At 43.7% G+C, this 27,693-nt stretch overlaps 2 protein-coding genes and 1 long non-coding RNA gene across 5 annotated transcripts; 1 reads left to right on the forward strand and 2 right to left on the reverse strand.

The window, feature by feature from the left end:
- Positions 1–438: 438 nt before the first annotated feature.
- On the reverse strand, positions 439–22,036 carry LOC106578778 (spastin). Of its 2 annotated transcripts, none has more exons than XM_045702274.1 (16): positions 21,663–22,036; positions 21,343–21,426; positions 21,156–21,239; positions 18,895–19,070; positions 18,324–18,460; positions 17,680–17,773; positions 10,091–10,165; positions 9,562–9,633; positions 8,318–8,393; positions 7,454–7,545; positions 5,862–5,941; positions 4,113–4,155; positions 3,903–3,982; positions 3,549–3,619; positions 2,480–2,520; positions 439–1,368 (listed from the first exon to the last, which is right to left on the reverse strand). In XM_045702274.1, exons 1-16 carry the CDS (start codon positions 21,778–21,780, stop codon positions 1,243–1,245), a joined length of 1,449 nt encoding a protein of 482 aa, XP_045558230.1. In that variant the 5' UTR covers positions 21,781–22,036; the 3' UTR covers positions 439–1,242. The 2 variants fall into 2 exon arrangements, with proteins under 2 accessions (XP_045558230.1, XP_045558229.1); XM_045702273.1 differs by having other exon boundaries at positions 17,680–17,791.
- LOC123729001 (uncharacterized) lies at positions 5,185–5,851 on the reverse strand. Its single transcript, XR_006760710.1, has 2 exons — positions 5,351–5,851; positions 5,185–5,308 (listed from the first exon to the last, which is right to left on the reverse strand). It is a non-coding gene; the product is annotated as an uncharacterized lncRNA (long non-coding RNA).
- A 793-nt stretch (positions 22,037–22,829) lies between the features above and the next one.
- LOC106578780 (protein dpy-30 homolog) lies at positions 22,830–27,432 on the forward strand. 2 transcript variants are annotated; one of them, XM_014157938.2, is made up of 4 exons: positions 22,830–23,007; positions 24,824–24,864; positions 26,177–26,319; positions 27,124–27,432. In XM_014157938.2, exons 1-4 carry the CDS (start codon positions 22,998–23,000, stop codon positions 27,194–27,196), a joined length of 267 nt encoding a protein of 88 aa, XP_014013413.1. In that variant the 5' UTR covers positions 22,830–22,997; the 3' UTR covers positions 27,197–27,432. The 2 variants fall into 2 exon arrangements, with proteins under 2 accessions (XP_014013413.1, XP_045558231.1); XM_045702275.1 differs by having other exon boundaries at positions 22,876–23,007; positions 26,180–26,319.
- The last annotated feature ends 261 nt before the right edge of the window (positions 27,433–27,693 follow it).

Consider the following 27,693-nt stretch of genomic DNA (forward strand, 5'->3'; position numbering starts at 1 on the left):
AGCATTTTAAACGTTCTGAGAATGGAAGTGAAAACGTTGACTGTTCTGGGTTTATTTTTAGGTTGCAGGGAGGTTCTGAGAACAGTTTACTCAGATTCCTTGATAGTTTTTTTTTAACATATTTAAAAAAATATATATATTTTCACTATATTTTTTTTCTTCTATTTGTTAGTTGTACAACTTTTTAACTGCATTGTTGGGAAAGGGCTCGTAAGTAAGAATTTAATGGTAAAGTCTATACTTGTTGTATTCTGCACATCTTTCCCGGAGGTTTTTATTCGTGCTGTGAAAATGGAAATTCTAGGTTATTTGGAGGTTTCTGAAAAACTTTCTTAAAACATTCACATTCACTTTTAATAACACTACTAGCTTAGGTTAACTGTTTGGAACTCCCAGCACAGGTAAGACACATGGAAATGAATTTGCTTAGGCATTAAATCATGCAAAACATTTTTTTTTATTTATTGTAACACGGCATCAGTGAGATTCAAACCTAGAATCTTGTGTTCTATATCCATGAAATGAGTCCACTGCACCATGAGGATGGAGCTAGCATGCTATGTTTTATAACTCATACGAAGCTGTTAATTTTAGTCTATTTAAACAGACCCCGCTTCAAAAGGAAACAAGGACTCATTAAGATCAGCTATGGTCAATTAGTGGGTGCGGCCAACACACCTGATCACACTTATTAACAAGATAGAGGATAGAGAGAGTTTTGTTGACGCTGAGAACGGAATGTATGTTTTTAAATAACATTCTTAGAACGTTCTGTGAACGTTAAAGTTGTCTTGTGGTTTTTATGGAACGTTTTAACGCTCTCAAATTATTATTTGTATTTTTTTTACATGAATTTAAATAGAACTATGAGGCAATCTGTAGGAAACATTATGTTAAAGTACTGAAATTCCCACAAAAGAACATTGTTTCTTAGCATTCTCTGAACTATTTGAGAACATTCCCAACGTCAACCAGCTGGAGAACGTTCCCAGAACATGTAACCATGTTTGAACTTTTAGGAAACATTCTGGTTAAAGCATTGAAATACCCTCCCAAAAAAATGGTTTGTCAAGTTCCTTAAATGTGCTGAGAATGTTCCAAAGCCAAGCGACTCCCTGTACCATTCCCAGAAAGTTGTGAATAGATTTTATGCAAAATAACCATAGGACAACCACGCTCTAAGAAACATATGGTTCTCAGAACGTTATGTGCTAGCTGGGAAATTAGTTAAGTTCCATGGTTCTAGAAGGCCGTCGTGTCTCCATAGTCAGTGTTCCATCGTACATAGAGGTCCAGGGTTGTGGGACTGACACTGGGTTTAATTCGCTTCAGAGAATCCTCAAAGTCCTTGCAGCGGATGTTACGCATCTGTAACAAGCATCAGCATACACAGAAATATATTCTCTATTTCATACACAGAAATATATTCTCTACTTCATACACAGAAATATATTCTCTAGTTCATACACAGAAATATATTCTCTCTTTCATACACGGAAATATATTCTCTATTTCATACACGGAAATATATTCTCTATTTCATACACGGAAATATATTCTCTATTTCATACACGGAAATATATTCTCTATTTCATACACAGAAATACACTACATAACCAAAAGTATGTGGACACCTTCTCTTTGAACATCTCATTCCAAAACTATAAGCATTAATATGGATTTGGTCCCCCCTTTGCTGCTATAACAGCTTCCACTCTTCAGGGAAGGATCGTCTAGAAAGTCACTGTATGCTGTAGCGTTAAGATTTCCATTCACTGGAACTAATTGGCCTGAACCATGAACAGCCCCAGACCATTATTCCTCCTCCACCAAACTTTACAGTTGGCACTATGGATTGGGGTAGGTAGCCAGAGTCGTCTGTCAGACTGCCAGATGGTGAAGTGTGATTTATCACTCCAGAGAACACATTTCCACTGCTCCAGTGTCCAATGGCGGTGATCTTTACACCACTCCAACCGACGCTTGACATTGCTCATGGTGATCTTAGGCTTGTGTGCTGCTGCTCGGCCATGGAAACCCATTCTATTAAGCTCCCAACGAACAGTTCTTGTGCTGACGTTGCTTCCAGAGGCAGTTTGGAACTCGCTAGTGAGTGTTGCAACCGAGGATAGACCAATTTAATGCGCTTCAGCCCTCGGCGGTCCCGTTCTGTGAGCTTGTGTGACGAACTGACTTGTTGGAAAGGTGGCATCCTATGACGGTGCCACATTAAAAGTCACTGAGCTCTTCAATAAGGCCATTCTTCTGCCAATGTTTGTCTATGGAGATTGCATGGCTGTGTGCTTGATTTTATACAGCTGTCAGCAACGGGTGTGGCTGAAATAGCTGAATCTACTCATTCGAAGTGGTGTCCACATACTTTTGTATATGTAGTGTATACTCTCCATTCATACACAGAAATATATTCTCTATTCATGTCAGACACAGACTATTATAGCTTTGAGCTGTTATAACTTACATCACTAGCAGCCATGTTTTTCACTTGCTCTGGTCCAAGTTCTGTGTAAACAGACAAAACAAGCATGATCAGGCATAGCGACCTTAACCCCCCTCAAGTTTGCTACAGTATTATAATATACACCCCAAATATACCACCCCAACCAGTTTATTAGGTACACCCAACTAGTATGGGGGTCAGACCCCACTTTGCCTCCAGAACGGCCTGAATTCTTCGGGGCATTCTACAAGTTGTCGTAAACATTCCATAAGGATGACGGTCCATGCTGACGCGATGGCATCATGCAGTTGCTGCAGATTGGATGGCAGTACATTCATGCTGCGAACAGCTTGTTCCATCTCATCCCATTATACTCTTATTAGGTTGAGGTGTTGGACTGACCAGGACACTCAAGTACACTGAACTCACCGTCATGTTCCAGGAAATGTTTTTCCCCTCTTCAATTGTTCAGTGTTGGTGATCGGGTGCCCCTTGGAGCTGCTGCTTCTTGTTTTTAGCTGATAGGAGTGTAACCCCGTGTGGTCGTCAGCTGCATTTGCCCATCCATGACAAGAATCGCCGAGTTATGCGTTCCGAGATGCCGTTCTGCACACCACTGTTGTACTGCACCGTTATTAGCCTGTTTGTGGCGCGCCTGTTAGCTTGCAAGATTCTTGCCATTCTCCTTTCACCTCTTTTATCAACAAGCTGTTTTCCCCCACTGGACTGCCGCTGACTGGATGTTTTTTTGGGGGTTTGTCGACACCATTCTCAGGAAACCCTAGACACTGTCCTGTGTGAAAAGCCCAGGAGGGCGGCTGTTTCAGTTATAATGGATCCGTTCTGCTTGGCACCGACGATCATACCACGCTCAAAATCACTAGTTTTGCCCATTCTAACATTCAGTGGAACAGTAACTGAATGCCTCGATGCCCGTCTGCCTGCTTTATATAGTACGAGTGATCCGAGGTGTACCTAATAAACTGTCCAGTTAGTGTATATAGGTATAATAGGTACATTGTCTATTACTAATGCATATAGCCATAACTTCTGGGCATTGGGACAGGCTGAAAGATAGGCCTTTACTCACCCCTGATTGGTCCAAGAGCAGCATCCTTAGCCAACGACGTAAGATCACTTCCTGAATAGCCCCCCGTCATTCTGAGAAGGTTTATATTTTGGTTAGAGCATGTTTAGGTTGGATAGTTTTATCTCTACAGTTTATGCTTGGGGGGGGGATGGATGTGGCCTAGTGTAGTGTAGTGTGAGAACTTACTTTGGCAGATGGGCTAATTCCTTCTGGTTGAGTGGGTGTCCATGTTGAAAACTTACTTTGGCAGATGGGCTAATTCCTTCTGGTTGAGTGGGTGTCCATGCTGAAAACTTACTTTGGTAGATGGGCTAATTCCTTCTGGTTGAGTGGGTGTCCATGCTGAAAACTTACTTCGCTAGATGGGCTAATTCCTTCTGGTTGAGTGGGTGTCCATGCTTTCCCAATAGATTCTTCAGCAACTTGAAACGCGTCTGTGATGTTTGCAAACACATAACATTGGTTAAAAAAAACATATCTAAAAATCTACCCAGTAAACCACTCAAGCCATAACAAAGTTCAGTGATGGTCCTACACAAGGGAAAACATGCAACATGGGTTTACCTCCTCTGTTGGTAAGGCTACATGAACCCTTTTGGCAAATCGCCTGTAAAAGGAAAAACAAAATAACAAATTAAGTATTGTCAGCAGGGGTTAGAACCGGTTCAGGGAACAGAACCGAAAACAGGAAAAGAATGACATGAAAAGAATCAGAACTGGGAATGAAAGTGATCTATACTGTTCCGGAACAGAACCATTATTTTCCCCAGCCGTTTTAGGCGACCTGCCTCTCCCCCTCCGAAGCATAGGCTAGAGTAGCCTACTGACGTTACAAGGGTGATTCAGAAATTCAGAGATTTTTTTATTAGAAAATAATGGATAAACTTTTTCAATGCTAATTAAGGATACTATATTTATCACGTTTCGCGTTGGATTTATTAACTACAAAAAAAGATAAGACGTGTTTTGATTTTAATTCCGGTGCCGCTCTGCACACACAAGCTTATTAGCTAGCTAGCTCTGGCTTAACATTGGACCAAATCCAGGAAGTTCAACCAACTCCAGGAAGTTCAAAAACCTTCAAAGTTCCTTCCTTCATAGAAGCTGCTATATCACATGTATAATTATGTGGGCCTAATTTCAGATAATGCATGTCATAACAACATGCCCAGTGCTACAAGCCAAACCCTCCCAATTTTTTTGGGTCACATCTCACGCCCTACACTGGTCTGTCCAATGCATATACTGTACATAGTTAGCCCGCTCCATAGCAAGCTGCTCTATCCGCACTGAGTGGTCATTTAATGTTGAGCTAAATGTAAATAAAATAAACGATTTCAGAGGTTTGAAAAAAGAACAGAAAGGAACGATATAAAATGTTACTTATTTTTAGTTTGAACCGGTTCAGAACTTTATTTTGTGTGCAGAGCGTTATTAACCGGTTCCCACGCTTTATGTGTGTGTCTCATGTCCAGTACCTGAGCACAGCTTTGTCTTCCTGTGTGTGTTGTGTTGTGTCCAGTACCTGAGCACAGCTTTGTCTTCCTGTGTGTGTTGTGTTGTGTCCAGTACCTGAGCACAGCTTTGTCTTCCTGTGTGTGTTGTGTTGTGTCCAGTACCTGAGCACAGCTTTGTCTTCCTGTGTGTGTTGTGTTGTGTCCAGTACCTGAGCACAGCTTTGTCTTCCTGTGTGTGTTGTGTTGTGTCCAGTACCTGAGCACAGCTTTGTCTTCCTGTGTGTGTTGTGTTGTGTCCAGTACCTGAGCACAGCTTTGTCTTCCTGTGTGTGTTGTGTCCAGTACCTGAGCACAGCTTTGTCTTCCTGTGTGTGTTGTGGTGTGTCCAGTACCTGAGCACAGCTTTGTCTTCCTGTGTGTGTTGTGGTGTGTCCAGTACCTGAGCACAGCTTTGTCTTCCTGTGTGTGTTGTGTTGTGTCCAGTACCTGAGCACAGCTTTGTCTTCCTGTGTGTGTTGTGTTGTGTCCAGTACCTGAGCACAGCTTTGTCTTCCTGTGTGTGTTGTGTTGTGTCCAGTACCTGAGCACAGCTTTGTCTTCCTGTGTGTGTTGTGGTGTGTCCAGTACCTGAGCACAGCTTTGTCTTCCTGTGTGTGTTGTGTTGTGTCCAGTACCTGAGCACAGCTTTGTCTTCCTGTGTGTGTTGTGTCCAGTACCTGAGCACAGCTTTGTCTTCCTGTGTGTGTTGTGGTGTGTCCAGTACCTGAGCACAGCTTCCTGTGTGTGTTGTGTTGTGTTGTGTCCAGTACCTGAGCACAGCTTCGTCTTCCTGTGTGTGTTGTGGTGTGTTCAGTACCTGAGCACAGCTTCGTCCAGCTCCTGTGGTCTGTTTGTAGCTCCCATCACCAGAACCCTCTCTGCCCCATCTGACTGCACCTGCAACCATCCAGGAGACTAGTGTTGTTGAAGAATACCTACACCATATATACAAAAGTATATGGACACCACTTCAAATGAGTGGATTCAGCTATTTCAGCCACACACGTTGCTAACAGGTGTATAAAATTGTGCACACTGCCATGCGATCACCATAGACAAACCTTGGCAGTAGAATGGCCTTACTGAAGATCTCAGTGACTTTCAACGTGGCACCATCATAGGATGCCACCTTTCCAACAAGTCAGTCCGTTAAATTTATGCCTTGCTAGAGCTTCCCCGGTCAACTCTGAAGTGGAAACATTGTGAAGTGGAAATGTCTAGGATCAACAACGCCTCAGCCGTGAAGTGGTAGGACACACAAGCTCACAGAACAGGACTGCCGAGTACTGAAGCGTATAAAAATTGTGTGTCCTCGGTTGCATCACTCACTACCGAGTCCCAAACTGCCTCTGGAAGCAACGTCAGCACAAGAACTGTTGGTCGGGAGCTTCATGAAATGGGTTTCCATGGCCGAGCAGCCGCACACGAGCCTAAGATCACCATGAGCAATGCCAAGAGTTGGCTGGAGTGGTGTAACGCCTGCCGCCATTGGACTCTGGAGCAGTGGAAATGCGTTCTCTGGAGTGATAAATCACACTTCACCATCTGGCAGTCCGACAGACGAATTTGGGTTTGGCGGATGCCAGGAGACCGCTACCTGCCCCAATGTATAGTGCCAACTGTAAAGTTTGGTGGAGGAGGAATAATGGTCTGGGACTGTTTTTCCATGGTTCGGGCCCCTTAGTTCCTGTGAATGGAAATCTAAACACTACAGCATTCAGTGACATTCTAGACAATTCTGTGCATCCAATTTTGTGGCAACAGTTTGGGGAAGGCCCTTTCCTGTTTCAGAATGATAATGCCCCCATCCACAAAGTGAGATACATACAGATGGTTTGTCGCGATCGGTGTGGAAGAACTTGACTGGCCTGCACAGAGCCCTGAACTCAACACCATCAATCCCCTTTTTCGTTGAATCAGAACGCCGACTGCGAGTCAGGCCTAATCGCTCGACATCAGTACCAACCTCACTAATGCTCTTGTGGCTGAATGGAAGCAAGTCCCAGCAGCAATGTTCCAACATCTAGTAGAAAGCCTTCCCAGAAGAATGGAGGCTGTTAGAGCAACAATGTTCCAACATCTAGTGGAAAGCCTTCCCAGAAGAGTGGAGGCTGTTATAGCAGCAATGTTCCAACATCTAGTGGAAAGCCTTCTCAGAAGAGTGGAGGCTGTTACAGCAGCAAAGGGGGGGACAACTCCATATTAATGCCCATGATTTTGGAATGAGATGTTCGATGAGCAGGTGTCCACATCCTGTTGGTCATGTAGTGTGCATAAGGTCTTTTGTAGCTCATTAAAAACCCATACACGAAACATCCATAAAACAGTACATAGGAATTTCAACTGCCGGTGATAATTGCAGCGTGAGTAACATTACCGTGACATAATTAAAATGGTCGTTGGTCTTACCCCGTCAAACTGTATGAGAAACTCAGTTTTTAACCGGCGGCTGGCATCGTGTTCTCCTTCCCTCCTCTCACAGAGCAGGCTGTCGATCTCATCTGGGAGAATGGCAAACAGACAGGAACCACAGTGAACGTCACCATAACGTCAATGAACAGCTACTGTCTGTTCAGTCTCTCAGAAACAAAACAACTAGGGTAAAACATTTTTATTAAAGCTGTTAAAAATGTCACTTTTTGGACGACCTGACCAAATTCACATAGAAATGTGAGTTGTAGATCTGTCATTCTCATTGACAGCCAGTCTAAGAAGCTGTACATCTGATCTACGTACGCTATTTCTATGCTTCCCGTTCTCAAGTTTAGTTTTTGCATATTACTTTTGGTTTTGTACACCAGCTTCAAACAGCTGAAAATGCAATATTTTTCGTTATAGAAAAGCGCTTTCGATGGTACAATGATTCTCTGGTTAAAGGAAAGCATTTTAAATGGTACAATGACTGTCTACACTTTACTTAGTTGTTTAGTCACATAAACTGAAATTAGGCGACACTATTAGAATATTAGCAACCAGGAAATGGAGGAGTGATTTCTGGATCTTTAAACTAGTCCAATTCACCCCCTTACTATGCAAAGCGCTTCGAGTACCTCATTATGTAGAAAGTCGCTATAAAAATCCAATCCATTATTAAACTAATGTAATGAATGGTCGTTTTTTTGGACAGACTAAAAGCCGAGTCCTAGACTAAAAAAATACTGAATGGAAAAATGTCAGGTTCAAATATCAATGTTAGATGTCAGATCACTGTTGGACGATGTTGAGTATACTGTATGGGTAAAAAGGACATTCAATACAATCAATCAAACCAACCAATGAAGATGATGGCAGGCTGTAGTTCTCTGGCAACAGCAAACAGAGCTCTGACCAGCTTCTCTCCCTCTCCCACCTGGAAAGGAGAGATACAGGTCAAAGGTCACTCAAGTAGAACTACTGGTACTAACACTTTACACTGGAACATAAAGGTCAACTTTATAAAGTGGTTTTAAAAGAGTGTATAAGCAGTTTAAAGACTTATAACCATTTGCTTACTGATAGTTTAACTGATCACTAAGCTACATCTATTAATCCACTAAGTGGGACAAACCTCTACCTGGTCTACAGTAGTCCACTACCCTATAGACCCTGGTCTACAGTAGTCCACTACCCTGGTCAACAGTAGTCCACTACCCTATAGACCCTGGTCTACAGTTGTCCACTACCCTGGTCAACAGTAGTCCACTACCCTATAAACCCTGGTCTACAGTAGTCCACTACCCTGGTCAACAGTAGTCCACTACCCTATAGACCCTGGTCTACAGTAGTCCACTACCCTGGTCTACAGTAGTCCACTACCCTGGTCTACAGTAGTCCACTACCCTATAAACCCTGGTCTACAGTAGTCCACTACCCTATAGACCCTGGTCTACAGTAGTCCACTACCCTACAGACCCTGGTCAACAGTAGTCCACTACCCTATAAACCCTGGTCTACAGTAGTCCACTACCATATCTCTACCTGGTCTACAGTAGTCCACTACCCTATAGACCCTGGTCTACAGTAGTCCACTACCCTATAGACCCTGGTCTATAGTCATCTACTACCATACCTCTACCTGGTCTACAGTAGTCCACTACCCTGGTCAACAGTAGTCTACTACCATTCCTCTACCTGGTCAACAGTAGTCTACTACCATATCTCTACCTGGTCTACAGTAGTCCACTACCCTGGTCTACAGTAGTCCACTACCCTATAGACCATGGTCTACAGTCATCTACTACCATATAGACCCTGGTCTACAGTAGTCCACTACCCTATAGACCCTGGTCTACAGTAGTCCACTACCCTGGTCTACAGTAGTCCACTACCCTATAGACCCTGGTCTACAGCAGTCCACTACCCTGGTCTACAGTAGTCCACTACCCTATAAACCCTGGTCTACAGTAGTCCACTACCCTATAGACCCTGGTCTACAGTAGTCCACTAGCCTATAGACCCTGGTCTACAGTAGTTCACTACATAGAGAACAGGGTGCGATTTTGGACACAGTAAATGACAACAGTCTTCAGACTCCTCACCCATTTAGAAGTCAGACTGGAAGCACTGATGTTAAAGAAGGTGGCGTGGGATTCCATTGCTACTGCCTTGGCCTGGGTAGAGGGACAAAATAGATCAATCATTATCATGAGAAAGAAGACTCCATTTCTACTGCTTTGGCCTGGGTAGAGGGACAAAAGTGATCAATTTATTATCATGAGAAAGAAGACTCCATTTCTACTGCTTTGGCCTGGGTAGAGGGACAAAAGTGATCAATTTATTATCATGAGAAAGAGGACTCCATTTCTAATGCTTTGGCCTGGGTAGAGGGACAAAATATATCAATTTATTATCATGAGAAAGAAGACTCCATTTCTACTGCGTTGGCCTGCGTAGAGGGACAAAAGTGATCAATTTATTATCATGAGAAAGAGGACTCCATTTCTACTGCTTTGGCCTGGGTTGGAGGGACAAAAGAGATAAATCATTATCATGAGAAAGAGGCATAATGTCTTCAACATGCAGTCAACACCATGTGATGCATTTGATGGTCACAAACGTTTGACTCACCAGCATGGTCTTTCCATTGCCTGGGGGGCCGAAGAGGAGCAGACCTCGTGCCGGGGATCTGAGACCAGTGAACAGCTAGAGGGGAACAACACAACACCATAGACTGGAGAAGAGACAACACCACCATAGACTGGAGTAGAGACAACACCACCAACAGACTGGAGTAGAGACAACACCACCATAGACTGGAGTAGAGACAACACCACCATAGACTGGAGTCTAGACAACACCACCATAGACTGGAGTAGAGACAACACCACCATAGACTGGAGAAGAGACAACACCACCATAGACTGGAGTCTAGACAACACCACCATAGACTGGAGTAGAGACAACACCACCATAGACTGGAGTAGAGACAAAACCACCAACAGACTGGAGTAGAGACAACACCACCATAGACTGGAGTAGAGACAACACCACCATAGACTGGAGTAGAGACAAAACCACCAACAGACTGGAGTAGAGACAACACCACCATAGACTGGAGTAGAGACAACACCACCATAGACTGGAGTCTAGACAACACCACCATAGACTGGACTAGAGACAACACCACCAACAGACTGGATTAGAGACAACACCACCATAGACTGGAGTCTAGACAACACCACCATAGACTGGACTAGAGACAACAACACCAACAGACTGGAGTCTAGACAACACCACCATAGACTGGAGAAGAGACTACACCACCAACAGACTGGAGAAGAGACAACAACACCAACAGACTGGAGTAGAGACAACACCACCAACAGACTGGAGAAGAGACAACAACACCAACAGACTGGAGTAGAGACAACACCACCAACAGACTGGAGAAGAGACAACACCACCAACAGACTGGAGAAGAGACAACACCACCAACAGACTGGAGTAGAGACAACACCACCAACAGACTGGAGTAGAGACAACACCACCAACAGACTGGAGTAGAGACAACACCACCAACAGACTGGAGTAGAGACAACACCACCATAGACTGGAGTAGAGAGAACACCACCATAGACTGGAGAAGAGACAACACCACCAACAGACTGGAGTAGAGACAACACCACCAACAGACTGGAGTAGAGACAACACCACCATAGACTGGAGTAGAGACAACACCACCATAGACTGGAGAAGAGACAACACCACCATAGACTGGAGAGGAGACAACACCACCATAGACTGGAGTGGAGACAACACCACCATAGACTGGAGTGGAGACAACACCACCATAGACTGGAGACAACACCACCAACAGACTGGAGTGGAGACAACACCACCATAGACTGGAGTGGAGACAACACCACCATAGACTGGAGTGGAGACAACACCACCATAGACTGGAGTAGAGACAACACCACCATAGACTGGAGTAGAGACAACAACACCATAGACTGGAGTGGAGACAACACCACCATAGACTGGAGTGGAGACAACACCACCATAGACTGGAGTGGAGACAACACCACCATAGACTGGAGTGGAGACAACACCACCATAGACTGGAGTAGAGACAACACCACCATAGACTGGAGAAGAGACTACACCACCAACAGACTGGAGAAGAGACAACAACACCAACAGACTGGAGTAGAGACAACACCACCAACAGACTGGAGAAGAGACAACAACACCAACAGACTGGAGTAGAGACAACACCACCAACAGACTGGAGAAGAGACAACACCACCATAGACTGGAGAAGAGACAACACCACCAACAGACTGGAGAAGAGACAACAACACCAACAGACTGGAGAAGAGACAACAACACCAACAGACTGGAGTAGAGACAACACCACCAACAGACTGGAGTAGAGACAACACCACCAACAGACTGGAGTAGAGACAACACCACCAACAGACTGGAGTAGAGACAACACCACCAACAGACTGGAGTAGAGACAACACCACCATAGACTGGAGTAGAGAGAACACCACCATAGACTGGAGAAGAGACAACACCACCAACAGACTGGAGTAGAGACAACACCACCAACAGACTGGAGTAGAGACAACACCACCATAGACTGGAGTAGAGACAACACCACCATAGACTGGAGAAGAGACAACACCACCATAGACTGGAGAGGAGACAACACCACCATAGACTGGAGTGGAGACAACACCACCATAGACTGGAGTGGAGACAACACCACCATAGACTGGAGACAACACCACCAACAGACTGGAGTGGAGACAACACCACCATAGACTGGAGTGGAGACAACACCACCATAGACTGGAGTGGAGACAACACCACCATAGACTGGAGTAGAGACAACACCACCATAGACTGGAGTAGAGACAACAACACCATAGACTGGAGTGGAGACAACACCACCATAGACTGGAGTGGAGACAACACCACCATAGACTGGAGTGGAGACAACACCACCATAGACTGGAGTAGAGACAACACCACCATAGACTGGAGAAGAGACAACACCACCATAGACTGGACTAGAGACAACACCACCATAGACTGGAGAAGAGACAACACCACCATAGACTGGACTAGAGACAACACCACCATAGACTGGACTAGAGACAACAACACCATAGACTGGAGAAGAGACAACACCACCATAGACTGGAGTAGAGACAACACCACCAACAGACTGGAGTAGAGACAACACGACCATAGACTGGACTAGAGACAACACCACCATAGACTGGGCTAGAGACAACACCACCATAGACTGGAGTAGAGACAACACCACCAACAGACTGGAGTAGAGACAACACCACCAACAGACTGGAGTAGAGACAACACCACCATAGACTGGAGTAGAGACAACACCACCATAGACTGGAGTAGAGACAACACCACCATAGACTGGAGTAGAGACAACACCACCATAGACTGGAGTAGAGACAACACCACCATAGACTGGAGTAGAGACAACACCACCATAGACTGGAGTAGAGACAACACCACAATAGACTGGAGTAGAGACAAAACCACCATAGACTGGAGAAGACACAACACCACCATAGACTGGACTAGAGACAACAACACCATAGACTGGACTAGAGACAACAACACCAACAGACTGGAGTCTAGACAACACCACCATAGACTGGAGAAGAGACTACACCACCATAGACTGGAGAAGAGACAACACCACTAACAGACTGGAGAAGAGACAACACCACTAACAGACTGGAGAGGAGACAACACCACCATAGACTGGAGTGGAGACAACACCACCAACAGACTGGAGTGGAGACAACACCACCATAGACTGGAGTGGAGACAACACCACCATAGACTGGAGTGGAGACAACACCACCATAGACTGGAGTGGAGACAACACCACCATAGACTGGAGTGGAGACAACACCACCATAGACTGGAGACGAGACAACACCACCATAGACTGGAGACAACACCACCATAGACTGGAGTGGAGACAACACCATCATAGACTGGAGTGGAGACAACACCACCATAGACTGGAGTGGAGACAACACCACCATAGACTGGAGTAGAGACAACACCACCATAGACTGGAGTGGAGACAACAACACCATAGACTGGAGTGGAGACAACACCACCATAGACTGGAGTGGAGACAACACCACCATAGACTGGAGTAGAGACAACACCACCATAGACTGGAGAAGAGACAACACCACCATAGACTGGACTAGAGACAACACCACCATAGACTGGACTAGAGACAACACCACCATAGACTGGACTAGAGACAACAACACCATAGACTGGAGAAGAGACAACACCACCATAGACTGGACTAGAGACAACAACACCATAGACTGGAGAAGAGACAACACCACCATAGAGTGGAGTAGAGACAACACCACCATAGACTGGACTAGCGACAACACCACCATAGACTGGAGAAGAGACAACACCGCCATAGACTGGAGAAGAGACAACAACACCATAGACTGGACTAGAGACAACAACACCATAGACTGGAGAAGAGACAACAACACCATAGACTGGAGTAGAGACAGCACCAACAGACTGGAGTAGAGACAATAACAGACTGGACTACAGACAACAAAAAACTGGACTAGAGACAACACTACAGACTGGACTAGAGACAACACTATAGACTGGACTAGAAACAACAACAGACTGGACTAGAGACAACAACAGACTGGACTAGAAACAGCAACAGACTGGACTAGAGACAGCAACAGACTGGACTAGAGACAACAACAGATTGGACTAGAGACAACAACAGACTGGACTAGATTGAATCGTACTACACCGACTCCGATGCTCGTCTTATGTGGCAGGGCTTGCAAACTATTACAGACTACAAATGGAAGCAGAGCCGCGAGCTGCCCAGGAACCCGAGCCTACCATACGAGCAAAATCACTTCTACGCTCGCTTTGAGGCAAACAACACTGAGGCATGCATGAGAGCATCAGCTGTTCCAGACGGCCGTGTGATCACGCTCTCCGTAGCCGACGGGGCCAGACGGATTACCAGGACATGTGCTCCGGGCATGTGCTGACCAACTGGCAGATGTCTTCACTGACATTTTCAATATGTCACTGATTGAGTCTGTAATACCAACATGTTTCAAGTAGACCACCACAGTCCCCAAGAATACTAAGGAAACCTGCCTAAATGACTACAGACCCGTAGCACTCACATCCGTAGCCATGAAGTGCTTTGAAAGGCTGGTAATGGCTCACATCAATACTATTATCCCAGAAACCCTAGACCCACTCCAATTTGCATACCGTCCAAACAGATCCACAGATGATGCAATCTCTATTGCACTTCACACTGCCCTTTCCCACCTGGACAAAAGGAACACCTACGTGAGAATGCTGTTCATTGACTACAACTCAGCGGTCAACACCATAGTACCCTCAAAGCTCATCACTAAGCTAAGGACCCTGGGACTAAACACCTCCCTCTGTAACTGGATCCTGGACTTCCTGACGGGCTGCCCCCAGGTGGTGAGGGTAGGTAGCAACACATTTTCCACACTGATCCTCAACACTGAAGCCCCTCAGGGGTGCGTGCTCAGTCCCCTCATGACTGCACGGCCAGGTACGACTCCAACACCATAATTAAGTTTGTAGACGACACAACACTGGTAGGCCTGATCACCGACAACGACGATAGGGAGGAGGTCAGAGCCCTGGCCGGGTGTTGGCAGAATAACAACCTATCCCTCAACGTAACCAAGACTAAGGAGATGATTGTGGACTACTGGTAAAGGAGCACAGAGCACGCTCCCATTCTCATCGACGGGCTGTAGTGGAGCAGGTTGAGAGCTTCAAGTTCCTTGGTGTCCACATCACCAACAAACTAACATGGTCCAAGCACACCAAGACAGTTGTGAAGAGGGCACGACAAAGCCTATTCCCCCTCAGGAAACAAAAAAGATTTGGCATGGGTCCTCAGATCTTTAAAAGGTTCTACAGCTGCAACATCGAGAGCATCCTGACTGGTTGCATCACTGCCTGGTACAGCAACTGCTCGACCTCTGACCACAAGGCACTACAGAGGGTAGTGCGTACGGCCCAATACATCACTGGGGTTAAGCTGCCTGCCATCCAGGACCTGTACACCAGGCAGTGTCAGAGGAAATCCCTAAAAATTGTCAAAGACCCCAGCCACCCCAGTCATAGACTGTTCTCTCTACTACCGCATGGCAACCGGTACCGGAGCGCCAAGTCTAGGACCAAAAGGCTCCTCAACAGTTTTTACCCCCAAGCAATAAGACTTCTGAACAGGTAATCAAATGGTTACCCGGTCTATTTGCATTGTGTGCCCCCCCCCCATTTACACTGCTGCTACTCTCTGTTTATCATATATGCATAGTCACTTTAACTATTCATTCATGTACATACTACCTCAATTAGCCCGACTAACTGGTGCCCCCGCACATTGGCTACCCAGACTATCTGCATTATGTCCTGCCACCCGCCAACCCCTCTTTTACGCTACTGCTACTCTCTGTTCATCATATATGCATAGTCACTTTAACCATACCTACATGTACATACTACCTCAATCAGCCCGACTAACCGGTGCCTGTATATAGCCCTGGTACTGTATATAGCGCCTCTACTGTATACAGCCTCCCTACTGTATACAGCCTCCCTGTTATTATTCACTGTTATTTACTGGTTTTTATTTATTTACTTATCTATTGTTCACCTAATACCTATTTTTTACTTAAAAATTGCACTGTTGTTTAGGGCCTGTAAGTAAGCATTTCACTGTAAGGTCTACACCTGTTGTATTCGGTGCACGTGACAAATAATCTTTGATTTGATTTGACTAGAGACAACAGACTGGACAAGAGACAACAAGACAACTGTGAAGCCTGATTCCCACAATAGGGCCGACCTCAACTGTACTGTGCTGGCTCGGATATTTTCATTTCAAATTGTCCTTTTCAGTAAATATGCCGGATGTGTAAACAGACCAGATCAAAGCAGCTCAGCTTGGCTTGGGTAGGTTTGACCCTAGAATGTGAATCAGGCATAACTGACAGATAGCAGCTCATAACTGACAGATAGCAGCTCATTACTGACAGATAGCAGCTCATTACTGACAGATAGCAGCTCATTACTGACAGATAGCAGCTCATTACTGACAGATAGCAGCTCATTACTGACAGATAGCAGCTCATTACTGGCAGATAGCAGCTCATTACTGACAGATAGCAGCTCATTACTGACAGATAGCAGCTCATTACTGACAGATAGCAGCTCATTACTGACAGATAGCAGCTCATAACACAGATAGCAGCTCATTACTGACAGATAGCAGCTCATTACTGACAGATAGCAGCTCATTACTGACAGATAGCAGCTCATTACTGACAGATAGCAGCTCATAACACAGATAGCAGCTCATTACTGACAGATAGCAGCTCATTACTGACAGATAGCAGCTCATTACTGACAGATAGCAGCACATAACTGACAGATAGCAGCTCATTACTGACAGATAGCAGCTCATAACACAGATTGCAGCTCATTACTGACAGATAGCAGCTCATTACTGACAGATAGCAGCTCATTACTGACAGATAGCAGCTCATTACTGACAGATAGCAGCACATAACTGACAGATAGCAGCTCATTACTGACAGATAGCAGCTCATAACTGACAGATAGCAGCTCATTACTGACAGATAGCAGCTCATTACTGACAGATAGCAGCTCATAACACAGATAGCAGCTCATAACACAGATTGCAGCTCATTACTGACAGATAGCAGCTCATTACTGACAGATAGCAGCTCATTACTGACAGATAGCAGCTCATTACTGACAGATAGCAGCTCATTACTGACAGATAGCAGCTCATTACTGACAGATAGCAGCTCATTACTGACAGATAGCAGCTCATTACTGACAGATAGCAGCTCATTACTGACAGATAGCAGCACATAACTGACAGATAGCAGCACATAACTGACAGATAGCAGCTCATAACTGACAGATAGCAGCTCATTACTGACAGATAGCAGCTCATAACACAGATAGCAGCTCATTACTGACAGATAGCAGCTCATTACTGACAGATAGCAGCTCATAACACAGATAGCAGCTCATAACACAGAGTAGAAAGCGAACAAGCTCACCTCAGGTCTGAGTGCAGGCAGGATGACTATCTCCTGAAGAGCTTGTTTAGCCAGCTCCTGGCCCGCTATGTCTTCAAAGCTCACTGATGACCCACTGAAATAAACAGACACACTGAAATAAACAGACACACAGACACATGTTTAAAATGACTCCAGAACCACAGCAGTCTCAATTACAGTCATGGGTTGTAATTACAGGAGAGCTAGGCACCGCCTTAACAAAAAGGTATCAGTGTGTGCCACCTCAAAAGTCTATGATTTTGACGTCAGGGCATCCCCAAGAATCAACATTTAATTTGATCCTGACTGCAGTCCACTATCACCGTCTCTAGAATCCCACCAATTGAATGTACTGAGGATCTTCTCTATCATAGCCTGGTCACACCTCTGTTAGCTATACAGTACTAACACCCCAGACAATGACCAAAAGACTACACAGATAGCTCCCGGGGACCAGGCTACACAGATAGCTCCCGGGGACCAGGCTACACAGATAGCTCCCGGGGACTAGGCTACACAGATAGCTCCCGGGGACTAGGCTACACAGATAGCTCCCGGGGACCAGGCTACACAGATAGCTCCCGGGACCAGGCTACACAGATAGCTCCCGGGACCAGGCTACACAGATAGCTTATCTATCCTACCCGTCTACGATTTCATTCAGTATGAAGCTGGCCAACTTGCTGTCCACATTCTTAAAGTTCTTCATATCCCTCTTTTGTGGTTCCTTTGATGCTGCTGGTCTACCATTCTGTCCTCTTCCTGCAGCCCGAGGGACAACCTTAGAGAGAACACTCCATAAGTGCACAATATCATAGACCATAAAAAATACATTTCACATAAAACAAAAAGGATACACTAAGAGGAACAACATCCCATTTGAAACAGTATTTAAGACAAATTACGACTCAGAAACGTTGTTGTCTGTAAACTGTTAGTGGGGAGGTTATAAGACTAGGACTAAATCATTTATGGGACTAGAGGATAGGGGATGGGGATAGAACAAGGTCTGTACTTTAACGGGACAAGAGACAGGACAAGGCCTGTACTTTAATTGGACCAGGGACAGGGGGCAGGACAAGGCCTGTACTTTAATTGGACCAGGGACAGGGGGCAGGACAAGGCCTGTACTTTAATTGGACCAGGGACGGGGATAGGACAAGGCCTGTACTTTAATGGGACCAGGGACGGGGACAGGACCTGTACCAGGGATACCTTGATATTGTTGGTCCTGCTTGAGCCAGTGCTTGCTGGCTTGCTGTGACTGGACATAGAACCACCTGGACCTGGTCCTGGCTTGTTCTTTGGACCAGAAGGCCTCACTGGAGGGGTAGGGAGATGGCCTGGTGGACTCTGAGAGCTGTCTCTTGTTTTAGACGCCGATGCACCTTCTGTGGTGAGAGAGAGAGGATGGAGAGAGACAGAGGGTGAGAGAGAGAAAGCGAGAATTGAGAAACAAGGTTAAATAAAAAATAAATAAAAAACAGTACTATAACTATTTGCAAATTGCTAAAACACATAGCTGGTAATATAACACTTGAAATGTCTATCTCTTTTAAACCTTTTTGAGTGAGTGAGTGAGTGAGTGAGTGAGTGAGTGAGTGAGTGAGTGAGTGAGTGAGTGAGTGAGTGAGTGAGTGAGTGAGTAGTACTGATCTTAGTCAGGGATTTATTTACAACACAAATCTGTATAGCTCAAAATCTAAGTGTGGCATCACTTCAAAGTGTTATGAGAGAAGACTTCAGCATGCCTCATATATTACCAGTATGGGAAGTCATCATGAAGACTGCAGCATGCCTCATATATTACCAGTATGGGAAGTCATCATGAAGACTGCAGCATGCCTCATATATTACCAGTATGGGTAGTCATCATGAAGACTGCAGCATGCCTCATATATTACCAGTATGGGAAGTCATCATGAAGACTGCAGCATGCCTTATATATTACCAGTATGGGTAGTCATCATGAAGACTGCAGCATGCCTCATATATTACCAGTATGGGAAGTCATCATGAAGACTGCAGCATGCCTTATATATTACCAGTATGGGTAGTCATCATGAAGACTGCAGCATGCCTCATATATTACCAGTATGGGTAGTCATCATGAAGACTGCAGCATGCCTCATATATTACCAGTATGGGTAGTCATCATGAAGACTGCAGCATGCCTCATATATTACCAGTATGGGAAGTCATCATGAAGACTGCAGCATGCCTCATATATTACCAGTATGGGTAGTCATCATGAAGACTGCAGCATGCCTCATATATTACCAGTATGGGAAGTCATCATGAAGACTGCAGCATGCCTTATATATTACCAGTATGGGTAGTCATCATGAAGACTGCAGCATGCCTCATATATTACCAGTATGGGTAGTCATCATGAAGACTGCAGCATGCCTCATATATTACCAGTATGGGAAGTCATCATGAAGACTGCAGCATGCCTCATATATTACCAGTATGGGTAGTCATCATGAAGACTGCAGCATGCCTCATATATTACCAGTATGGGTAGTCATCATGAAGACTGCAGCATGCCTCATATATTACCAGTATGGGTAGTCATCATGAAGACTGCAGCATGCCTCATATATTACCAGTATGGGTAGTCATCATGAAGACTGCAGCATGCCTCATATATTACCAGTATGGGAAGTCATCATGAAGACTGCAGCATGCCTCATATATTACCAGTATGGGAAGTCATCATGAAGACTGCAGCATGCCTCATATATTACCAGTATGGGAAGTCATCATGAAGACTGCAGCATGCCTCATATATTACCAGTATGGGTAGTCATCATGAAGACTGCAGCATGCCTCATATATTACCAGTATGGGTAGTCATCATGAAGACTGCAGCATGCCTCATATATTACCAGTATGGGAAGTCATCATGAAGACTGCAGCATGCCTCATATATTACCAGTATGGGAAGTCATCATGAAGACTGCAGCATGCCTCATATATTACCAGTATGGGAAGTCATCATGAAGACTGCAGCATGCCTCATATATTACCAGTATGGGTAGTCATCATGAAGACTGCAGCATGCCTCATATATTACCAGTATGGGTAGTCATCATGAAGACTGCAGCATGCCTCATATATTACCAGTATGGGTAGTCATCATGAAGACTGCAGCATGCCTCATATATTACCAGTATGGGAAGTCATCATGAAGACTGCAGCATGCCTCATATATTACCAGTATGGGAAGTCATCATGAAGACTGCAGCATGCCTCATATATTACCAGTATGGGAAGTCATCATGAAGACTGCAGCATGCCTCATATATTACCAGTATGGGTAGTCATCATGAAGACTGCAGCATGCCTCATAGATTACCAGTATGGGTAGTCATCATGAAGACTGCAGCATGCCTCATATATTACCAGTATGGGAAGTCATCATGACGTGATACAATCTAAAACAACGTTCTCAACATCGTCTGAGGGCTGACCTAGAAGAGCGAGTCGGTCCTTTGCCATGGTGAGATTGTTGATCATCTTAGTTTGAAGCCTCTTTGAACGATCACAATGTTCTCCTAAAGTGAAAGTGAAAGACAGCGAAACACCGTAACTGGCCAAGGCCACAACACAAACAACCTCATATTAACTTGAAAGATAATGAGGTAGGAATTAGCTTACCTTGTCCTGTGACTTCAATAGCAATCCCCCTTTGAAGCTCTGCAATACCTTTCTGATACCACTGGACTGCCTCCTCCTTGACACCTGCCATAACAAACCCACAGGCTCAGTCACAGAGAGAGTAGACAGACAGACAGACAGACAGACAGACACTCCCAGTGAGCCATTGCATATGCTTGCATAGTCACACAACATGTATGATTGGCTTCGATGCAACCAAGAGTTTTGACATTGTAAAACTCTCTTGGTTTCATCGAAGCTAATGTATGATAAACATATACAATATATTTTTGTTTTAAAGATAAGGAGATGCATTCAACCTTTGTCATCTTCATCGATCTTTAATGCCACGGATATGTATTCAAATGCTCGTTTATGGTAGTTTTTAATAATTTCTCCGTTGTCTTTGCTGTCCCCCGCTCTAACTTTGGCCGACATGGTAGTGAAATAACGTACAGCTAGTTACAGTCGCTAGCTATATCAGAATCTCAAATACATAAGCAAACAGAGATAACTAAACACCATAAAAGGCCGTCAGCGTCCTCAGCAATGTATTATTATATCTCTAACCATTTTCATATCCGACAGATGATCGTAAACGTGTTCTATTTTACAATAATAACAAAACTAATTGTAGAGACCCAGTCCACACAGTTCCAAGACGTCGGTGTTTTGTTGGAACAGGAAGTTGGCGTTACGCATGAGTGGAACTACCGCACTTTTGTCGAACATTTAAAACAAGACGCTAAATACGGTAATAAATGTATAGAAGCAAATATAATGTAATACAGTCACATAAATCGATAAGCACTGACAGTAGATAAATAGTGTGGAAGTTTACCGTGGCATACCAAAAGTAATGTAATATTCGTTTTTTTGTTGTTGTTGTTGTTGAAATAACAGGGGAAGACGCGAAGCGAGGGAATAACTGGGCACAAAATGTGTCTTCTCCAGGTTCACTTTTTTTCCCCGCTCAACAAGCGGCGAGTTTTTGTATGGAGATCAATGGGTGTCGTGTTTGGTTAATTAAATGTAATGGTTTATTTGTTACATGTGGCTTATTTAATCGAATAAACGTGTCGTGGTGTTTAGATTCTTACGACTGTACTGATATAAGTAGGACAAGTGACACCCCGCCAACATTGAGAGAGATTAAAAAAAAAAAACTTTATATCGGAGTTCTTCAAGCATATAACTGCCCTCTCATTGGCGTGAATGGTCCCACCTGATCATGCGTCCTCCCGACTGCCTTTAATTTACATTTTAGTCATTTAGCAGACGCTCTTATCCAGAGCGACTTACAGTAGTGAATGCATACATTTAATACATTTTTTTTCTCCGTACTGGTCCCCCGTGGGAATCGAACCCACAACCCTGACGTTGCAAACACCATGCTCTACCAACTGAGCCACACAGGACCATTTCTGAAGACATTTGTTTTCATTTGTTATAGAGCGGTCACTTGAGCATCTGGTCAATATCATATATCCTCTGTGCAACTGCGTTCAGAAATGTCACTACTGGCCCTTTAAAAATCACATTTCCGGAATACGGATAGCCAATCAAAGCGCCTAATTTTCTGACGGTTGCTCGGTTAGCTCTCTCTGGCTGTTGTTGTTTCGGCGGCTACATCAATTTAGGAACCAACATAAACCATGGCAGAAGGTAACCAAAGATACGATTATAACGAATATCTAACGCCTAAGATCATGTAGCATGATATTTATTTGTAGCGGTTTTCAGATTTATAAGCGTTTTGGAAACCGAAGATTAGAGACCACGTCGAGTAGCTAGCAAGCTAACATTAGCTAGCTCATAGTTGGTGACTTGTCCAGTGTTGGGGAGCAATGAACAATTAACGTAACATGTATACAGAAAGAAAATATAAACTAAACAATTTCGAAGATTTTACTGTGTTACAGTTCATATAAGGAAATCAGTCAATGTAAATAAATTGGGCACTAATATATATGGATTTCAACATGAAAGGGAATACAGATATGTATCTGTTGGTCAGATACTACCTTAGAAAAAAATAAGGACAAAAAATAAAGTAGCTGTTTGGATCAGAACCAGTCAGTATCTGGTGTGACCACCATTTGCCTCATGCAGTGCACCACATCTCCTTCGTATAGAGTTGATGAAGCTGTTGATTGTGGCGCCTGTGGAATGTTGTCCCACTCGTCTTCAATGTCTGTGTAAAGTTGCTGTAATTTTGAATTACATATTAGGAATGTGACCTTAATAGCTTTTTACCCCCTGAGGAACATTGCCAAGGTGTAGCCGTTTCTCTCTCAGGCTGATACAGAGAGACTCATCCATGCTTTTATTACAAGCAGGCTTGATTACTGTAATTCTCTCCTGTCTGGTCTACTCATGAAAGCCACTGGTCAACTGCAAAACATACAGTATGTTACAGCACAGGTACTGACCAAGGCCAGACAGAGAGCACACATTACACCAGGTTTAAGGTCTCTGGCTGCCTGTGAGTTTTAGAATATATTTGAAGATTCTTCTATTGGTTTTTAAATCAATCCACGATTGTGCACCTCAATACATGTCAGACATGCTTTTAAGTTATGTACCCAGTAGCTCTGTCAGCACTGACCTTTACATTATCCCAAAGCCTAGGACCAAGAGGCATGGAGTGGCAGTCTTTACTTACTATGCTCCCAGCCTCTGGAATAGCCAGCCAGAGAACCTGAGAGGGACCAAGAGGCATGGAGAGGAAGCCTTTAGTTACTATGCCCCCAGCCTCTGGAATAGCCTGTCAGAGAACCTGAGGGGGACTGAAACTGTGGACATATTTAAAATAGATCTTAAATCACACCTTTTTAGATTTGCTTTTAAATTATTATTTTAAATAGTTTTTCTTTTGTTATTTATCCTCTTTAAGTTTGTTGTGTAGTAAATATTTCAGTTTTTTTTTTTTTTCTCCTGTTTTAACTTTTAGTAGAGTAAACTATCTTTTTCTTGAGGATAGCTTTAGTGTAGCTTAACTTCCTCCAGTGTGAAGTAATTTCCTTCCCCAACCCCGCCGTCATGTTCAGAGTGGCTTCCCCAACCCCGCCGTCATGTTCAGAGTGGCTTCCCCAACCCCGCCGTCATGTTCAGAGTGGCTTCCCCAACCCCGCCGTCATGTTCAGAGTGGCTTCCCCAACCCCGCCGTCATGTTCAGAGTGGCTTCCCCAACCCCGCCGTCATGTTCAGAGTGGCTTCCCCAATCCCGCCGTCATGTTCAGAGTGGCTTCCCCATCCCTGCTGTCCTCGTCATGTACAGTTGACAGAGACTAGCTACTAGAATCAATTCCATCTGTTTGCTGCAGATGGTTGGTTGCTTTGACATCCTAGATCAGAACAGAGACCAATGCCATGCTATCATAGAAATAGAATAGCTAAATCACTTTGTTTCAAGCCCTCACTTGGATACCTGATCAACACCTTTGCCTTTTTACTCACATTGTGTTTTGTTGACATTCAGATCACACGGGCATGGATCAGAGCATGGAGAGTCATACAGCTGTAAGTTACTGTACTGTGTGTTGAATCAGAGTCTGGGCTTACAGGAGACGTTGAATATGGCGATTCTCCTTTAAGCCCAGGAAGCAGCCATTCAACTTGCCATTCACCAGCTTTTCAAGCTTAATAAATGTCAAAATACGTTTTGGTACTTACCAAAGAATGGAGTTTCGCTGAACAATTAACGTCATTGCTGCCGTTACGGCCGGTATGTACTTCCACAAAAGGTTTAAATAAAAAGTTACATGCACCTGGGAAAAATACCTTGTCTGGAAAAATTCGAAGTATTATTTTTGACCAAGTGTACATGTGCCAAATCCACCTCTTCTGCACCTCCAATAAAAATCACTCATTACTGCCACCCACAGGTCGACTGATCCAGCAGCAGGAAAGGTCATTGATAGTTATCACCTACAACAACAGTGTGTTAACGTCATAACAATCTGTTTCAGCCGTGCTACATGTAATAATATTTCATGTAAGTAGATATACTAGACACATTTTTACAGTGATTTATATATTTCTAGATGTGATTTATTCAGTAGACACCAGGCTACATTTTTACAGGGATTATATATTTCTAGATGGGCCTTATTCAGTAGACACTAGGTTACATGTTTACAGGGATTATATATTTCTAGATGGGATTTATTCAGTAGACACTAGGCTACATTTTTACATTGATTGTATATTTCTAGATGGGCTTTATTCAGTGTATTGTAATTGCATTACTTGTATTGCAGGAGGTGCAGAAGAGGTGGATTTGGCGGATGGTCAAATACAATATTTATATTCTTTCCAGACAAGGCATTTTTCCAGTTGCATGTACATTTTTATTTAAACCTATTTTGGATGTACATACTGGCACTAATGACGATAGTTGCTCAGCGAAACTCCATTCTTTGAACATATTTTGACATTATTAAGCTTGAAACGCTGGTGAATGGCAAGTTGGATGGATGCTTCCTGGGTTTAAAGGAGAATCGCCATATTCAACGTCTCCTGTAAACCCAGATTCTTGTGTGTGTGTGAGAGAGACTGTTTTAGGGAAATATTAGCCTCTGCTACATGGTTTCACCTCAAAGTGAATGAAGCCTTGAGCTGAGGTTAGGAAATATTAACCCATGTTATTAGACATCAATGTTACTGTTTAATGATAACTACTGTCTACATGATGGTGAACTTGTGAGGTTAGGGAAATATTAACCCATGTTATTAGACATCAATGTTACTGTTTACTGTCTGCATGATGGTTAACTTGTGAGGCTTAGGGAAATAAAGGCTGACATGCCTCTACATTACTCCTCCCCTCCAGAAGATCGAGGATACCGAAAGGTCCAACACAGAGAAGATATCTAAACAGAAAGTGGATCTTCAGTCTCTCCCAACACGGGCATATCTGGACCAGACTGTGGTGCCAGTCCTTCTACAGGGACTCTCTGTGCTAGCCAAAGAACGGTGGGCTTAAATAAATCGAATTTTATAAAAAAAAAAAAAAAAAATTACGTCAGTGCTTTACAGATACCCAGCCTAAAACCTGAAAGAGCAAGCAATGCGGAGGCAGAAGAACATTGGCAAGGGGGGAAAAAGTCCCTAGAAGGCAGGAACCTAGGAAGAAACATGGATGAACCAGGCTTCATTTTATTTTTTTATTTAACCTTTATTTAACCAGGTAGGCTAGTTGAGAACAAGTTCTCATTTGCAACTGCGACCTGGCCAAGATAAAGCAAAGCAGTTCGACACGTACAACAACACAGAGTTACACATGGAATAAACAAATATACAATCAATAATACAGTACAAAAATCTATATACAGCATGTGCAAATGAGGTAGGATAAGAGAGGTAAGGCAATAAATAGGCCATGGTGGCAAATTAATTACAATATAGCAATTAAACACAGGAATGGTAGGATGTGCAGAAGATGAATGTGCAAGTTTAGATACTGGGGTGCAAAGGAGCAAGATGAATAAATAAATACAGTATGGGGATGAGGTAGATTGGATGGGCTACATGTCCTTTCCCTGTCTCTTATGCTGTATAACCCCAGTCTCACAACATCAGCCTGTGTTGTGTGGTTAGGCTGGGCACTGAAATACTCGCACACTGAATAATGCCCTCGTTGTTTTTATTGGACGCTGTGCCAAATAAAACAACACATTTCAGTTTCTGTATAATGGACCAATAAAGATGTTGTATCATGTTATATGTTTTATTTGATGACTGATTTTTGTATTAATCCTAGCTCTTCTTCTCTTCCAGGCCTCATAATCCCATTGAATTTCTAGCTGCACATCTCCTCCAGAACAAGTCTCAATATGAAGACCGCATCTAACACCTCTGAAGAAACTACACTGGTCGACTTATCATCAGAGACAAGCTGTGTGTTTAATTTTGCATCTGAGTTTCTATACTGTATGTACCGGCTGGAGTATACTGATTTCTTATTATTTTCTATCGTACATGTTTGTTGAACAAACACAGTTTTTTTTGTTTGTTTCTGTAATTGACTGTACATGTTAAGAGTGTGTTACGTCCCCACGTATACCCATTAAACATCCATGACTGATATCAAATGTCTGATATTCTGAGCGATATTCTGATTCAGAACATTCTTCATTCATAAGAGAACCAAATGTCATGGTAAGTAAAACTTTCCTCCAGTAAAGTAATGATAAGCTAAATCATTGCTCGTAAGCAGTGCTTGAAATGACATTATGCTATATAGGAGACCTCTGATTATTCACTGTTAAAAGGGTTCGTACACATTTTCCTTTACTTCTCCATGACTTTTAACCACATTTTCATTATAGCCTGGAAAAATAAGCATTA

Source organism: Salmo salar, chromosome ssa19, assembly GCF_905237065.1.
Source record: "Salmo salar chromosome ssa19, Ssal_v3.1, whole genome shotgun sequence".
Taxonomy (NCBI): domain Eukaryota; kingdom Metazoa; phylum Chordata; class Actinopteri; order Salmoniformes; family Salmonidae; genus Salmo; species Salmo salar.

Excerpts from the sequence above, each read along its gene's own strand:
- LOC106578778 (XM_045702273.1), bottom strand. The coding sequence starts at position 21,780 with ATGTCGGCCAAAGTTAGAGCGGGGGACAGCAAAGACAACGGAGAAATT. Across the intron at positions 18,461-18,894 it reads GCAGGACCAACAATATCAAG|GTTGTCCCTCGGGCTGCAGG; the intron begins GTATCCCTGGTA and ends GTTCTCTCTAAG. Across the intron at positions 3,620-3,902 it reads GAATTAGCCCATCTAGCGAA|AATGACGGGGGGCTATTCAG; the intron begins GTAAGTTTTCAG and ends AAACCTTCTCAG.
- LOC106578780 (XM_014157938.2), top strand. Across the intron at positions 24,865-26,176 it reads GCATGGAGAGTCATACAGCT|AAGATCGAGGATACCGAAAG; the intron begins GTAAGTTACTGT and ends CCTCCCCTCCAG. Across the intron at positions 26,320-27,123 it reads TCTGTGCTAGCCAAAGAACG|GCCTCATAATCCCATTGAAT; the intron begins GTGGGCTTAAAT and ends CTTCTCTTCCAG.